This window comes from Sturnira hondurensis, unplaced genomic scaffold, assembly GCF_014824575.4.
Source record: "Sturnira hondurensis isolate 20B ecotype Veracruz unplaced genomic scaffold, ASM1482457v3 Scaffold0014384, whole genome shotgun sequence".
Lineage (NCBI taxonomy): Eukaryota > Metazoa > Chordata > Mammalia > Chiroptera > Phyllostomidae > Sturnira > Sturnira hondurensis.
In genome coordinates, this window is record NW_028087015.1 from 35891847 (window position 1) to 35907249 (window position 15403).

The following is a 15403-nucleotide window of genomic DNA, read 5'->3' on the forward strand; positions in this document are numbered from 1 at the left end:
TTTCCCCCCCTGTCGCACTTAAGGACTGGGAGGGCGAGCGTTTGGGGACTTGCCCGGGTGTGCTCTGTATGGCTGCCTCGAGCTTTAATCAGAGACCATCGCTGTTGGGGGGGTGTACGTAGAAGGTCTCGGGGACATGATGGAGCCTGGGGGAGGGGCGTCTTACTCGCAGCTCCGACAGGTGCTGTCAAACCGCCTGGGTTTTTTCTTGCTTCCCCTCTCCTGCGCCAGGTTAGCGATTAGGGCCACCCTCCTGGTGCCTTGCTCCGACTAGGATTTGAAGGCATGAGGTGGCTGAAAGAAGTTGTTCCCTGTCCTTTCCTGACGCGCGCCCCCTCCTAGTGCAGAAGCGTGTGCAGATTCTGCAGCCTGCGCGCAGCCACATGGCGAGCGCAGGTCTCCGGGTTTCCCGGCTGCTCGTTCCACAGACCCAGGCTTTCTTTTAAAGGCTCATTTATCGCCCTTCTCATTCCTTCCACGGCTCCTCCAGCCTCTTATAAACGAGCCTCTGTGGTTTCTACCAAAAATGCCTTGCTGTGTCTGGGCTCAGGCAACACTCGGTTCCCGGAGCGTGTCGGGCATCACGATCTCTGAAGCGCCGGGAAGGAGGCATTGCGGGAGCGTGCTCTGGAGAAGTGGGCGCTGAGCCTCCTTCCCACGTGCTCCCCAAGTTTTCTGCTCAGGTCTTTAGGGGTTTGACTAAGCACCAAACTGGACGAAGAGCTCAAGGCTGAGGATGGTGGCTATGGCTACAGGGAGTGGGGGAAGCAGGTGGTCGCAGGTACAGCACCAAAAAAGCCCCCAATGCGGTCCCTCTTACTACAGAGTAGATCGCGGGTATGGCGGGCTGAGATCACAGCAGAACGCAGTTTCCTTCCTCTGGGATTCAGGTTTGGGGAGGAGAGAGCTGGAGGAATCAGCCTCTGCTCCGGCTCACGCCTGGATTGTAAACAAAGCAATCCCAGCAAAGCTCCCCACGACCCCACGCCGGGAGACTGAAGTGGACAGAGGCTGAGCCAGGTGCGGGGCTGGCCCACGACTGGTCACGGCCCGGTAGCTGGGCCCTGGATGTGAGAGAGAGCGAGACTGGAGGCTGAGAGTCTCAGGAACAGGTGAGAGTGGACAGCGGAGCCCTGGAGGCTGGCGCTGCGGCCACCTCGGACTCGTAGAGAACGCACTTTTCAGAGCATGGAGGCGGGAGGTGTTGACAGTGGGAATGCGTGGCCAAGTTTTGAGCTTTCGAACTCCGGGCTGTCTGCGCCGAATCCCTGCCAGCCAAGCAGGCGGGGCTCGCAGGCTTTGCTGATTATGAAAAAGGGCACTTGTCTCCAACGGCTGCGGACTCGCCCCGCCCCGCCGAGAAACCCACACCTACTTCTTAACCCCTAGTCCCCAGGTTACTGCAGACCTCGGGCTGCTCTGGCCCCCGGAACCCGAGTCTTGGGCTCTCGGCTTTCCAGGGCCGGGAGCTAGGAGTTGGAGACTTCCCAGGGCTAGCTGTGGATGGGGGTGTGTCCCCCTACCCGCAAGATCCAGCTCTGCCAGCCCCTCCGCGTTGCCACTGCTCTGAAAGTCTCAATGACAGGAGTGATTTCTGAGCACGTGGCCTGGGATTCCTGGCTGAGGGGATCCGTCATTCCAGATGAGGGCAGATCACGGCTACGCCACGGGCCCCCTCAGCTTCATAAGGGGTGGCTGAGGGGAGGGGCCAAGGAAGGCAGCATTGTTGGGGCGGGGGGGCTGGGCGCTTCAGAGGGTTTGGACTGCGTTCTGCTGCTGCGGATTATTTTTGAATTCCAAAAGCCTCTTCGATGTTCCCAGTCCCTTTGCTTTTATTTCCCTTCCCTCCCAAGTCTGAGTTGGTTCGCTGGGCTGATCTGGGTCTTTTGCAGGTGACAAAGGTTGCCATCCCTGCTTCTAGGACAGCTGCCAACAGAGACTTGGCGGGGTGTTTGGAAATGCAAAATAGTTTCTCCCCTAAGTCCTCCCTCCCTCCCAGAAATCCCCTACCCTCAAGAGAAAATGTTGCTTAATGACACAGCTCTCTGTGGGGCTTTTTCACCCTTTGCTAATCACCATTACCTTACTATAAGCAGTTAATGGGTTAAACAGGGGTTCAGTGGAGTTTGATTTCCAGAGTGTTTGTCCTGGCTCAGGCGCTCCCTGGAGGGTGAACTCGGACTGCTACTAAACTGCTGTTCTTCTTCCGGTTCCTCAGGTAAAGTGGGGGTAGTGGGGGCACCCCCGTCTTAGGGGTGCTGGGAGGATTAATTGAGCTAACGCGCTAAACGCGCTGAAACAGCCCCGGCGCAGCGGTGCTTAGTAAACGTGCGGTCTTATTACCGTGGTTATCAGTTTATACACGCGACAGTCACCTGCACTAGACGGAGGAGAGACCAGATCCCGGGGAAAAAACCCTGGGATTCGAGCAGCAGACGCTCTGGATTGGGCAGGTCCCCTACCTTTTCTGAGGCTGCGTTTCCTCCTCTGGGGAACGGCGAGTTGGCATGAGGCTCAGGCCCCTTCAGGCTGATGTTCGGGGTTCTGGTTTGTGCTCACTCAAGTGTAAAAGTGTAACTGACTGTGATTTTGTTTTTAAGAATTCTATAGTAAACACCATTGAACTAGACAGTCCCCAGTACCGCTTTTAGAGAGAATATTTTTAGCATTTTTTTAGAATGAAGTTTGTGTTTAAAATCAGATCACGATTTTTCAGAAAAATTTTATTTACTTATTTTTGTTTTGAGAGAGAGAAAGGGAGGGAGAAAGTGTGAGAGAGAAACACTGATGGATGTGTTGCTTGACCAGGGACCAAACATGCAACCAGGCATGTGCCGGGACTGAGAATCGAACCCTCGGCCTTTGCCTTTGTGGGACCACGCTCAACCAACTGAGCCACACCAGCCAGGGCCAGATCACACGTTTGGATCTCTGACAGGGGAAACACTGATGATGCCACTATTTCAAACAATAACATGAGTGAAATTTCATTTGCCTACATTTTGTACTGTAGAAAGACAAACTAAGGGATATTAATTGTTCTTTCATTTTAGGAGTTTACCATTGAAGTCAATAATTAAAGTTTTTTCCTCTCATATCTTTAGCCAACATACAATATCACTGAAATACACACATCTGGGCATGTTATTCAGAGAAAAAGATCTTTCTTTAAATCCAATTCAATTATATGGCCACCTAACTACTCCCCTAAATATTCTAGCCTCAATGATAAATTTATTTTTAAAAAGGCAAGTTGAACAATATTTTTTCAAACAGTAAAAAGCCAGCGGTTGTTTTGTCCACATATAAGATACAGAACCAGAAGTGTTTTACATGCATTCTGTGTGAAGAACTATAGCTTTATCTTATTAGTTATTATAATGTCATCAACCTGGGCCTGCATAACGACTGTAGACATATCAGTACAGAGTCGTGTATATTTAGAATTAGGTGGGGGGAATGCCCAAGTGGTTGATCAGCAGAATTTCACAGCGAAGAACCCATGGTAAGTGAAATCACTCAGTATACACAGCAGGAGGAAAAAGGAGCCTGTAGGCTGCCCTGTGGAACTTCTGAAGCCTTAGGGGCAGGTGGGACTTTGTGCACATCAAAACCAAGGTGCGACCTCTCCTGTGCAAATGAAACCTATCGCTCTATAGTGTACCAACGGCCAGAGAGAGCAGTATTTTTTCTCAAAGACAGATTTTATTTTTATGAAAGTTAGTGATACAGCTGTATATTTTAAAAAGAAAATCACATGTGTCATTAGGAGCAGGTTTCCTGCCTCTCACTCCCCACGTCTCACTTCCCAGAGGCAACTATTCCCAACTCTTACCGCACTTTCTGCAGGTCTTTGGCCTCCGACCTCCGAATCACATGTTAGTTTTTACTCTTTCAGTTTTAGGTTTTGTTTGTTGTCATCCCAAGTGGGAGATGCTGACTTAGTTGTCGTCTATTCCCCCGTTAACCACAGGCTCAGGCTTTCCTTCCGGTCATCCTTCCAATACAACTGTATTGTAATTTTTGGTTAGCTCAGCAGTATTCACTGTCTACGTTAAATGCTGTTTGTAGCTGAGCCACACAGATGACTAGCTGACACTTCTTTCTTGCCCTACTTGTTTTCCTTGGGGTTAAAAAGTCTATTTTTGTTTGTTTGCTTAGTTCCCTATGGACTCATAAGTCAATCATCTACGTATTTTATATTTTAAGTCTCTTGAGCTGCTCAAGTTCACTACTTTCTGAACAGGCTGCACAGGTGTAGCTTTGGGCTCTTTCTTCAACATCATCCCGCAACTTCCACACCCCTCTCTCCAGCTGGATTCTTCTGTGTTCTCTTTCTTGGTTTATGCTCTTTTTTTGATAGAGTACATCCTCTAGGAGCTTTCTCAGAAAGGATGAATAAGAGCTAAAGTTTGAGACATTTAATGACTGAAAATTTCTTTATTTTACCACTATATGTAATTATAGGTCTGAAATCATTTTCCCTTAACATTTAAAGGATTGTCTTTTAAATTCTAATGTTGCTATTAAGAAGCTAGAATTGATTCTGCTTCTTTATTGTTTGATGTATTTTTTCCTGGAAATTTTTAGACTATTTTTGTTGTTTAAACTATTTTGTTGTTGTTTCACATTCCATTATGATATATTTTTATGCCAGAATTTTGCCTTATGCACTTGAAGATATTGAAGGGTAGGCCTCTTCAATCCAGGAACTCACGTCTTTCAGTTCTGGGAAAATTTCTTAAATTATTTCTTTTGTGATTTTATCCCCTTCATTTTCTCTTTCTAGAGTTTGTTTTATTTGAATGTTAGATCTCCTGGATTGATACCCTATACTTTCTCTTTCCCAGGTATTTCTTTGTCAACTCCCAAGTTCACTGTGGAGATTCGGCCTTCCATTGCTGTTGTTATATTTTCAATCCGCGGCACATGGCACATGTCCCCTGGCTCCCACACAGTCACATCTCTTTTCTCTTCCAGGTTTAGATTTAAGTGGAAGGTGGATGTAGGAGTCACACAGACAATATGAAAGCACTGTTTTTATTATCGATAAAACCTATTAGAGAACATGGATTTAGATCTGCTGCCCACAGGGCTGCTTGTTACTTTCTCTCAGAATAAGGCAGGTTCATCCACTAAATTGCCGATCAGCGGTGCAGCTGCAGGTCACCCCCAGGACAGGCCCCTTCCCCCATGACTGGAGTCACCCAGAATGTGTGCTCGAAGAGGAGGGAAGAAGGGCCTAGCCAACGTGCCCCGTTTTTTCTCTCCCACTCACGAGGCAGACAGTTTTCCCCTGGGGAGTGGGGGTAGAGAGGGGTGAACGAAGGCACCCTGAGTGTCAGCTTATTAGAGGTTGCTCCACTGTGGGGACAGGAGCCCGGGGAAAGGGATGCCCACCCCCAGCTCAGGTATGCTACCTGGAGTGTTCTCGGCTCTCTGAACTGACTTCCGTAGCCACCTCTTGGCACTCTCTCTGCAGGTCTTAGAGTGATGGGAAGAAAGTGCTGAGGCTGTGAGGAGCCTCTTACAGAAGACACTGGGGAATCGGGTTGTGGGGGACGGGGGAGACCACAGCAAGGACTTTGAGAAGTTGGAGAAAATAGGGCAGGATGACAAAAACTCTATTCAGCAACTTAGAATCACACCACCCCCCTTTTAGAATTCTAAAAATTCGACCCTCAGATTAGTATTTATATACTTAAATATACTTAAATAAAGCAGAACTGTTTTAAAACTGCCTTACACGACCTCTACTCACAGGCTTAGCTGACGCTCTCTTTTCTCTCTAAACCTTACTGACTGCTGGCACGCCCTGCCAGGTAGTACCCGTCCCCTGAGCATGATGGCAGACCTCTCGCACTTGTCCACATACTTTCCAAGAGCTGTCCCCAAATCTGTTTATGCCAGTTGTGCTTATTTTAAGTATGTAGTTTAATGAGTTATGTAAACTGATGAAACATGAGTAGGGAGAGAATGCTATTTTAGTGAAAACTATTTTAATCTTCTGATGGACTATGTAAAGGCAAGTAGCTAAAAATACTTGCTGTTGAATTAGGCTCGAATGAAACAACCATAAGAGATTAGGGATTATCCTCCAAATCCGGAAGGATTCTGCACTCTGACTGCTTTGCCAGCGTCTTTGAGTGCTAGCTGCAACTTAAACTGAACCATATTGTGCACTATGGGTTTTATGCAAGGAAGACAAAACCCTGCTCATGGACTTGGAAGTTAAAGGTGCCTTTTGAGAGTTAAACCACGTGGTCAAAACACAATGGATGAGATCTAAAATAATCAAAGCTGTTCAGATGGACACAATGCTGGTGGGTCAATCATGCTCAATCTAGGCAGGCACTGGACTTGAAGAAGGACGGTGTCCATCAGAGGAATTGGTCTTTGTGGTGATGGGGATCGAGATGGAGGTGGGCCAGGACTGTAGAAATAAAAAAAGAGGTGACAGCGAGGCTGGCGTTGGACGGAGCCTGGCCAGGGCGTAGGGAAGCTCGTGCTCTGGCTCGAGGACCCAGGCTGTTTGGTCCGGGGCTGGGTGTATATCTCTCAGATGGACACTTAGAGTTAGCAAGTCCTGATGGCTTTTGATGCCTGAATCACTCAACCGACTTAGCTGAATCTGATTTCATCCTCACCGACACCCCACTCCTTATAATTTTCCTCCCCAGTGAGCATGCATAGGTGCGTGTTATGTGTTTGTGGCCGTTTTGGTTCTCGTTGAGTTGAAGTAATGTGCATTTCAGATGATGTAAAAACATCTGAGTTAGCTTGTTGGGACTCTGTCCTCAGGCAGTGACTGCCATGTCTGTGCCGACAGACTGATGTGTTCTGTGCCTGGGGCTTCAGAGGCAGACTCTGTGCTCTGGTGAACTGATCGGAAATGATGAGGGCTGCCTGGCAGACGGTCTGCCCCAGTCCACTAGACCCTCCTGGGGAGTGTCGATTCCAAGACTGCCCCGCTTGGAATTCACACTCGTCAAACTTATCTGGCCTCAGCCCTTTATTGGCTACTTTGTGGGACACCTTGGCTCTTTTTTTAATGGAAGGGACTAGAATTGAAACTTTGCTAAAACAAGGGTCTAAGTCACAATGAGTAACGAGGTGTTTCTTTGAAAGCTTCCTCACGGAGGCCTCTTGGAATCTGACTGTGTAACTCAAATACGTCACTATACTTCTGGTCACAAACAACTCCCACTCCCACAGTGACAGCTCTTCATGAGTTTTGTATTGTTTAAAAACAAGCTTCCCCAGAGCGTTGAGCCTGCCCACGGAGCCCCCTGGCACTGAGGAATGTCCGAGTCGTGATCTAACGGTCAATGCAGGTTGCAGTGAACAAAATATCAACAAGCCCTAGCCCTCCGGGTGTTGCCAAGGCAGCTCTGGCACAGCATGGAGTTTGTTTTACGTCTCTCAGCACCGGCGCTTTCACAAAGAGCACACACACCTCCGAGAGCTGGCCTGCACGGTGACAGTGTGGTTACAGCGCCCAGGCCTCTCCGGATCTCTCCTCTCCTCTCTGTGCTTGCAGCAAAACACAGTGGTCCCCCTCATGGAGACAAGGGTCAGCAACAATGATCCAATTAACTGGGTCACGGCCAGGTTCCCACTTCACTCCAGCCTGTTGAAGCTCTTATGAGGCGGGCAACAGCATTCTGGAGCTGCCTGAAGCCTCTCAAATCCGACAATGTGGATGAAAATTGAGAGGGTATGGGCAGGGAGCCGGAGTCTTGCCGACCTTTTCCCAGGCATGTTGAGACAGCTTGGGAGGAATGTCTGAAAATGAGGACAGCAGGAAGCCCGTGCCACTAGTGTGCTGGGTCCTCTGATTTGCCAAACGAAGGGTCCTCCTGAAACCTCCAGTTTGCTTTTTCAGGAAAATGCGTTTACCCTGCAATTAAGTTTAAAAAGCAGTTGACGCTCATCACTGTCTCACATTGGGCAAATCTGGTGATTCTTTCGAAGCATTTTAAAAAACTATTTTACATTTTTGGAAAAGATGTAAGAAATTATATAGGAAAAAACCTCTGTAGAGACTTCATTCAGATTTTTACCAATTGTTAACATTTTGCCGCCTATGCTTTACCGTTCCAAACCTCTCTCCTCCCTCCCTCTTCCCCACTCCTCCCCTCCCCTCTCCAAACATGGACACATATGTATCACACCAGTATTACTATCTTTTTAAAAAGATTTTATTCTTTTCGAGGGGAAGGGAAGGAGAGAGGGAGAGAAATATCAAGGTATGGTTGCCTCTCGTGTGTCCCCTGCTAGGAACTGGCCTGCAACCCAGGCATGTGCCCTGGTGGGAATCGAACCGAGATCCCTTATTTTGCAGGCCCGCACTCAATCCTCTGAGCTATACCAGCCAGGGCACTATCTTTTATTGAACCATTTGAGAGCAAGTTCAGCCATCATGCTCCTTGACCCTTAAGTGGTTGTGTATTCCCTAAGAAAAAGGATGTTCACTTATATATTCACAGTAGAATTATGAAAAGCAGGAACATCACCACAAATGCAATGAATGCTATTATCTAACTTACAGATCCTACTCAAATCTCTCCAGTTGTCTCGATAATACATAGCAAGACTTTTATTGTTATTTTTTTTAAGGTCTAGGATCCAACCCAGCATCACACATTGCACTGAGTTTTCTGTTCCTCTTAGTGTCTCTTACTCTGGAATGTTTCCTCCTTGCCCCTGGGTAAGGAGTAGTTACATTTATACAGTCCTAAAGTTACATTTGGCCGTTTGCAGGCCACTGAGAAGCTGATGTGGCCCCTGGTGAAAACGAGTTAGACACCCCTGAAATAGACCGTTTGGAAAAGCATAGGCCAGCTCTCCCACAGACTGTCCCCAGGCTGCATCTGCTGCTGTGTCCTCCTGATTAGCTTCCGGCTACCCATTTTGGCGGTTTTGGCCCTGGGTGTGTTACACCAGGAGGCTCAGAAATCCGTTCCCATGCCTGGTGACTCTGGCTTCCATCGCCTGGTTATGGTGGCGTCCACTAGATTTCTCCACTGTGAAGTTACTGTTTGCCGCCCGTGTAATTGTTGTGATACGTGATTTGTGAGGATACACCTCACACCTGAGGACGGTGGAAGTACCTTGTGCTTTGTCAGCCGCCCCCTGGCTTCAGCGTCTCACGCGTGTTGTTTGTTGCTCCGTCCCCAGTGGTGATCATGTGTGCCAGCGGCGACACGGTCCGGGGCATCATGCTGGCGGCGCACCGACACGGGATGACCAGCGGAGACTACGCCTTCTTCAACATCGAGCTCTTCAACAGCTCTTCCTACGGTAACTCCGAGTCCGCCTCCCCACGCGCGCGGCCGGGTGTCGGGAAGGGGCCAGAAAGGGTCAACAGTGGGAGCTACGTCAACACGTTTGATTTCTGTAGCTAGGGTTGTAGAAGTCTGTGGTTCTGAACACAGTCATCATTTCTAAGTTTTTCTTCTCTGAGCACCCAAGTGAGAGAGAGAAAGAGAGAGAGAGAGAGAAACCCAAACCCAAACTACACCCCCACCCCCCATGTACCTGTGATGCCAAGGGACTTGTCTCCAAATGGTCACAAGTCCAGGCCCTAAAGGCCCCTCCCTAGTGTGTTTCCAACTGCGGGTTGCCTCCGTGGTCGACAGTTGGGATAATTTTAGTGAAATTTGGGCAGCATTTGTTGTTGAATGGAATAGACTAGAATATATCCATGTAATAGAATAGAACACATCAAAGTGTGTCACACGTAGCATGAAACTTTTATTTTAGGTACATGATTGTGTGTTTGTGTATGTATATTTATGTGTGTTACCCACATGTTTGTAATGGGCCGTGCTGTGAGACAAATAAAATAACCATTACTGTAAAACCAAGGTATACCACTTTGAGAGTCACTGCTCCCAGGCTCCCGTCATTTTTGACAACTGCTCCTTACGCTTCTCCCATATAGAAGTTCACGAACCATCAACATACAGGATTGGATTGAAAGCATTTACTTTCTTCAAATGGGTCTGGGAAAGTTTCCAGGGTGATGGAAGAGTGTTTAAGGAGTTCATGGAGATCACAAGTACCGAGCGTTTTTCCCAGTGTGGTCAGAGCTCTCTCTGACGTAGACACTGTCAGGCCACAGGCCATGTTCTCAGACACTGCCCTGCGGCAGTTGAGGGCACTGAGCCTGCATGTCACAGAAGGCACGTTGGCGCCCAGCCCCTCTTTCCAGCTCTGGCTGCTGAGAGAGCGTTAGACAGGGTCTGAACCTTGTAATACACACCCCAGTTCCCCACTCTGACCCTGGCTTACTCAGTAGATTAAACATTGCATGTATACAGACAGTAAAACACACAGCTCATGCTGATCAGAAAAAGTTGTGGAATGAAAAGTGCTCACTGCTTTCTTGTAGTGGATAAATCAGAGATGGGAGGCTTTTAGGATTAATGCCTGATGTTTCCCTCCTGCTGCCACAATCATTCCCCCCCTTTTCTCACAAGCAGAGTGGCAGTTTCGCTTCTTGACCCCAAATCAGAATGTAAGTACATTGTTGGCTGCAGTACTGACTTCGTTGAGATAGCGGTGGAGACTGGTGAAAAATGAAATGAAAAACATTTACTCTGAATTTTGCAAACTGGCCACTGCAAAGATAGAGTTGGAGGCAGTGGGTGTGGAGGCGCATGGCGAATGGGCAAATGCCCTGCAAACATCAGGTCCCGGGGTCCCTCCCATCTGCACGCTTCCCTTTCCTCTGGTCATTTCAACACACGAGGCTCACAGAAGGTTTGAGAAACACAGACAAGCACAGGGAAGAAAGTGAGTTACCATAATTCTGTCACCCAGATAAAAGTGCCATGGTGATATTTAGAAGTGTGTCCATCCTGTCTATTTTACTCTCTATATATCTATATTTACAAAAAATTTAAAAATAAAATGGTCACACAATTTATCAAATGGGTACACAGTCTTGGGTACATGTTGACATGCCACCTTTACTGCTTCAGTCTCCTGTTTTTAAGTGTTTGTGCTCTTCCCAGCCTTTTTGCTCTAAGAACGAGGATATATTGAGTTGCCCTGAGTACACATGCATGTGCGTACACACGTGTGCCCACGTGTTCACACGTATTTATTCTGTAAGACACATATCTAGAAGTAGAACTTCTGGGTCAAAGACTACACATGTTTAAGTCTTGAGAGATCCGGCAGGTTGTCCCGTAGAGCGGTTTGCCCGTTTACGCTTGTGCAGGGATGTGCGAGATTGTGTTTTCCCACAGCCCTGTCAACTTTGTGTCACCTAACTTTTCAATTTTTTAATTTATTTTAGTTTCTTTTCATGTCCATAAGCAAAGATTTGCATCTATTTTCACTTGAATTCTGCAACACTCTTGTTGAGTTCCTTCTTAGACATTTTATGTTTTCCAGTTGTCACTGTGATCATGACCTTTTCTCACTGCATTTGTAACTGTCATCTAAGAGTTTTGCTTATTTATTTCACAAGAATTCCACATATTAAACTCACATTCCAATAATTTTTATATCATTTTCAAAATAACAAGTTTTTCCTTCATTCTGATAGCCAACATCTTATTTCTTTTCCTATTGTATTGACAAGAGCTTCTAGAATAATATTATGTAACAATGGTGGTACTTTAATTTCTGGCTTTTTGTCTTTAGGTACATATATACGTATATGACACTGTTGGTGATTTGGGGCCAACTTTTAAAGCTTATTTTTCCTGAGTTCAGTTTTTTTGCTTCTTGAAACATTATAGTTATACAGTGTACAGTGTGCTTTTATACAACCTACAAAGTATCCTCAGTGTTTCTGATCAGATTTCCCAGTCTTTTCCTTTTTAAGCCTCATTGCTCAGGCTTTGGGCTCAGGTGTCAGTCTGCTTGAGAGGCTGTGCCATATACTAGCTCTTGGCACATGAAAGTGACCCTGCCCTTGCATGTAAGCCTTAGTTTCTTTTAATGGTGATAATAATAGTATTTACCTAATGGCATCAGGCTGAGTGATAAATGAGATGAGGTATGTGAGGTATGTAGCAAGCTTCTTGAGCATTCAATTAATGTTAGCTATATTTATTATTAGTCTTAGTTTACTTTGACCATTACACATGGAACTTTAAAAATAAGTTAAGTTTGTACATTATTCTGGGATGTAGTTTCATAGATTGATTTAGGCCATATTTTGTTACCAAATTAACTGACTTTTATCTAATACATCCTAAAGACCCGGGTGCATTGGGAGTTATGTCTGCATTGCCAATAACCAAGATGGTTAGCAATGGTGATTGTTGACCTAAAGCAATGTGGAGGTTTATTATCTCACCTGTAAGATGTCCTGGGCAGGTATGGTGGTTCCATCGTGTAACCATGGATCCAAGCTGCTTCTGTGTTTTCCTTCCCTCAGTTTCAGCGAATGGCTTCTGTCCTCAAGGACACGAGGTGATGAATGGCTAGGGCTGCAGGGATCCCGTCTTGATATTAGTCGGGACAATGAGGAGAAGATGAGAGGGGAAAGAAGAGATCCTCTCGGTTGACTCAGTTCTGTCGGCAGAGCTCTCTGGAAGCCCCACTCACTAACTCCTGCTGACATATTGTTGCCTAGCCCCACTGGTGAGGGGAGCCAGGAAATGTGTGCTTTTGGCTGAACTCACCGCCACCCCACAGCACATTAGGAATCTGTTACTCAGGAAGGAGGCAAAATGCACATAGAGAGGCCACTGTCCATGTGTGCCACAGACCCTGAAGCACCTTCCCTCCTCAGAGCAGAAACAGTAAACAGAACTGTGTGGCCGGCAGGGGGACCGAGACCAAGGGTCTGGTGTCCCGCAGGAAAGGGCCTTCTTGGAGATGTTGTGCCCAAATAGTCAGGTGTGTGTTTGTAGCAATTCTTCAACATGCTCCTCTCTCTGGGCTTCCTCACGCCACACTCTGTACCCATTCTGGAAAAATGGTCTATTTTGTTAATACTTACTGATGTTGGATTTTTAAAAAACACGCTGACAGTGTGTTCATATTTCTTGATTACTCAGTTATTGGGTCTTATTGAACACTCAAAAATAGTCTCACATCTGCCTAGATTGTATTGCTCTAGGAGTTCAGGAATATATCATGGGGGAATTCCAGTGACGGGAAGTAAGATTGAAAAAATAGGTTAAAAAATCTAGAGAGAAGATGATTAATTTTGTCCTGGAGAGTTTTAAATAGCACGTGTTGGCATTCTCGTTCATCGGTCATCTTCGGATGTGAGCTGCGGGAAAGGTTATTCGTTTGGGCTGTGCCGCCTGGGCCTGTTAAGAGCTCTCTTGACTTCCTGGGAACTCAGAGGACGCTAAGAAAGGTGAGGTTGGAAGTGCAGTACAGCGAGGTGATGCACACAGGTCGTCTGACTCAGTAGAAATGGAAAAATGGCAGAAAAGGGGAGGGATTGGATTTATTACGCTTTGCTATCAAAGTGATTATATGCACAGTAAAGTCAGTTTGGGACAATGAGACAAGAGAGAATTCTGACACAGTCTTTCAACTGAAACGGTTGTTAAACTACATTTAGGCACTTCTCCTTTTGGTCTTTCTTCCCATTACCTTTGTTTCTAACATTTTTTGCCACCCCATCGCATTTGCAGTTTTACATCTTCGAACACCCCGGACTCTGATGCACGGTTATGTGGAGCAGGCACAGCTCCAGTGCTTGGAGTCTGGCTGGCGTCTGAATCCTGCTTCTGTTGCTAAGTGACTTTGGGCACGTTAACCTCCTTGAGCCTCAGTTTCCTCATCTGTGAGATGGGGATTGTACTTAAATCGACCTCACAGAGTTTTTATGTGGATCAAAGAACAAAATGGTACAGGCAACGCCGTTGGCAATGGTGTCACCCAGTACGTGGTGCCATTGTTGCTGGTGGGAGGAACTGGACCAGCCTCGCTTGTGGCAGGCATGGCGTGCCTGGACATTTGGAGAGGGTAGGCTCAGGCGTGGAAGCTCAGAGGAACTCCAGGCATTCATTTCTTGGATGTATTCGGTAATGTTACAGCTAGTCGTTCAGCCTGCATTTCTTGAAGGCCTACTGTGTGCTGGGTCTTGGGTAAGGAGCGAGAGCTACAGGATGACACAGTCATCCATCCTAACGTGGGAACTGCCAGTTGCCCCTCCCAGCTCCCCGGCTGCAGGATTGCTGAGCACAGGGCGTTTCCTCTTTCACAGATATTCTGTACCCTTCTCACTCGAAATGTTTAAAACAAAACAGAAAAAGCCAAGCAAAGCAAGGCAAATTCGCTTTCCCTTATTCCTGAAACAACTGTTAAGACTCGCCTTCTCTGCCCTACTTATCATGAGAAGACTTCTTTCTCCTCTAAGTCTTAATCCCTTGTTCAGGACCACTGTAAGATTATGACATCAGTGCCCACCACTTCTCTGAGAGTGCTATACTTAAGGCCACCGGTGACCGCCTCATTGCCAAGGCCATTAGCCTTACCTCGGGCTGTGCCTCATGCCTGGAAAGCAGTGCTGTGCCGTGGGACCTTCTGGGACACCAGCCGTGTTCTATTCTGTGTTGAAATGTGGCAAGTGCAACTGAGAAACTGGAGTTTTAGTTCTATTTAATTTTAACTAAAGTTTAATTAGTCACCCATGTGGCTAGTGACTACTCTATTAGAGCTTTAGAACATTCAGGATTGTGTCTACCCGTTTCCTTCTGTCTCCCTGGCTCTGGTGGCACCACATTCTTCTGGTTTGCTGCAAGCTTCCCCATCTCCTCCTACTCCTTCTGCTCTGGGAGCGGCATCCGCAACGTGTCTGGGTCCACCCTGCTCCCTCCTCCCCGGCACCCCCTCACCCAGGGCAGCCAGCCAGTCCCTGGCGCTAACTCGAAGCCATAGGGAAGTGACAGCCAACACCCTCTCGAGCCTTCGCTCCTTTTTCTGTTCAGACCATTATTTCCCACCCCAGCCTGGTGTTGTCACCTGGGCGTTCTGTAGTCATCACCTTGGACTGACCATGACCCTCCCTGAAATCGTCATAATTTCCGTGTCCACCTCCTCTGCCTGACTCTGCTCTTTCCTCCAGTGACACCCCATTTTTCCGCAGCACTGGCGACGCGCTTCCCTCTCTGGTGTCCCTCACTCCTCCATTCTTGTGGAGTCTTGAGATTCCTTTTGCACATTCTTTTTGAGATTCCTTTTCCTCTGCTTTCATTCTCAAGGGCTCACCTTCTTGTTGATTAATAAAGCAGTAAACATTTATTACTGAAAACTTCTCAGATCCAGAAACACCCACACACACCCACACCCACACATAAAAAGGAAAGGAAAAAAGACAAGGAAAGAAAAGGAAACCTGCCCATGATTCGACCCCCCCCCCCAGAGAACCATGTTTAATTTGGGGGGTGGGTGACTTCCCACATTTAATCTCTCGTAA

The 15403-nt window shown here is 47.1% G+C and overlaps 1 protein-coding gene across 2 annotated transcripts in view; it reads left to right on the forward strand.

Annotated features, from left to right (window-relative positions):
- Positions 1 to 15403, forward strand: part of NPR3 (natriuretic peptide receptor 3) — a 70111-nt gene that overhangs the window by 1787 nt on the left and 52921 nt on the right. For both annotated transcript variants that reach the window (XM_037063134.1, XM_037063135.1), the window contains exon 2: positions 9181 to 9303. In XM_037063134.1, the coding sequence (XP_036919029.1) occupies positions 9181 to 9303 (123 nt within the window). The remainder of the gene's footprint in view (positions 1 to 9180; positions 9304 to 15403) is intronic.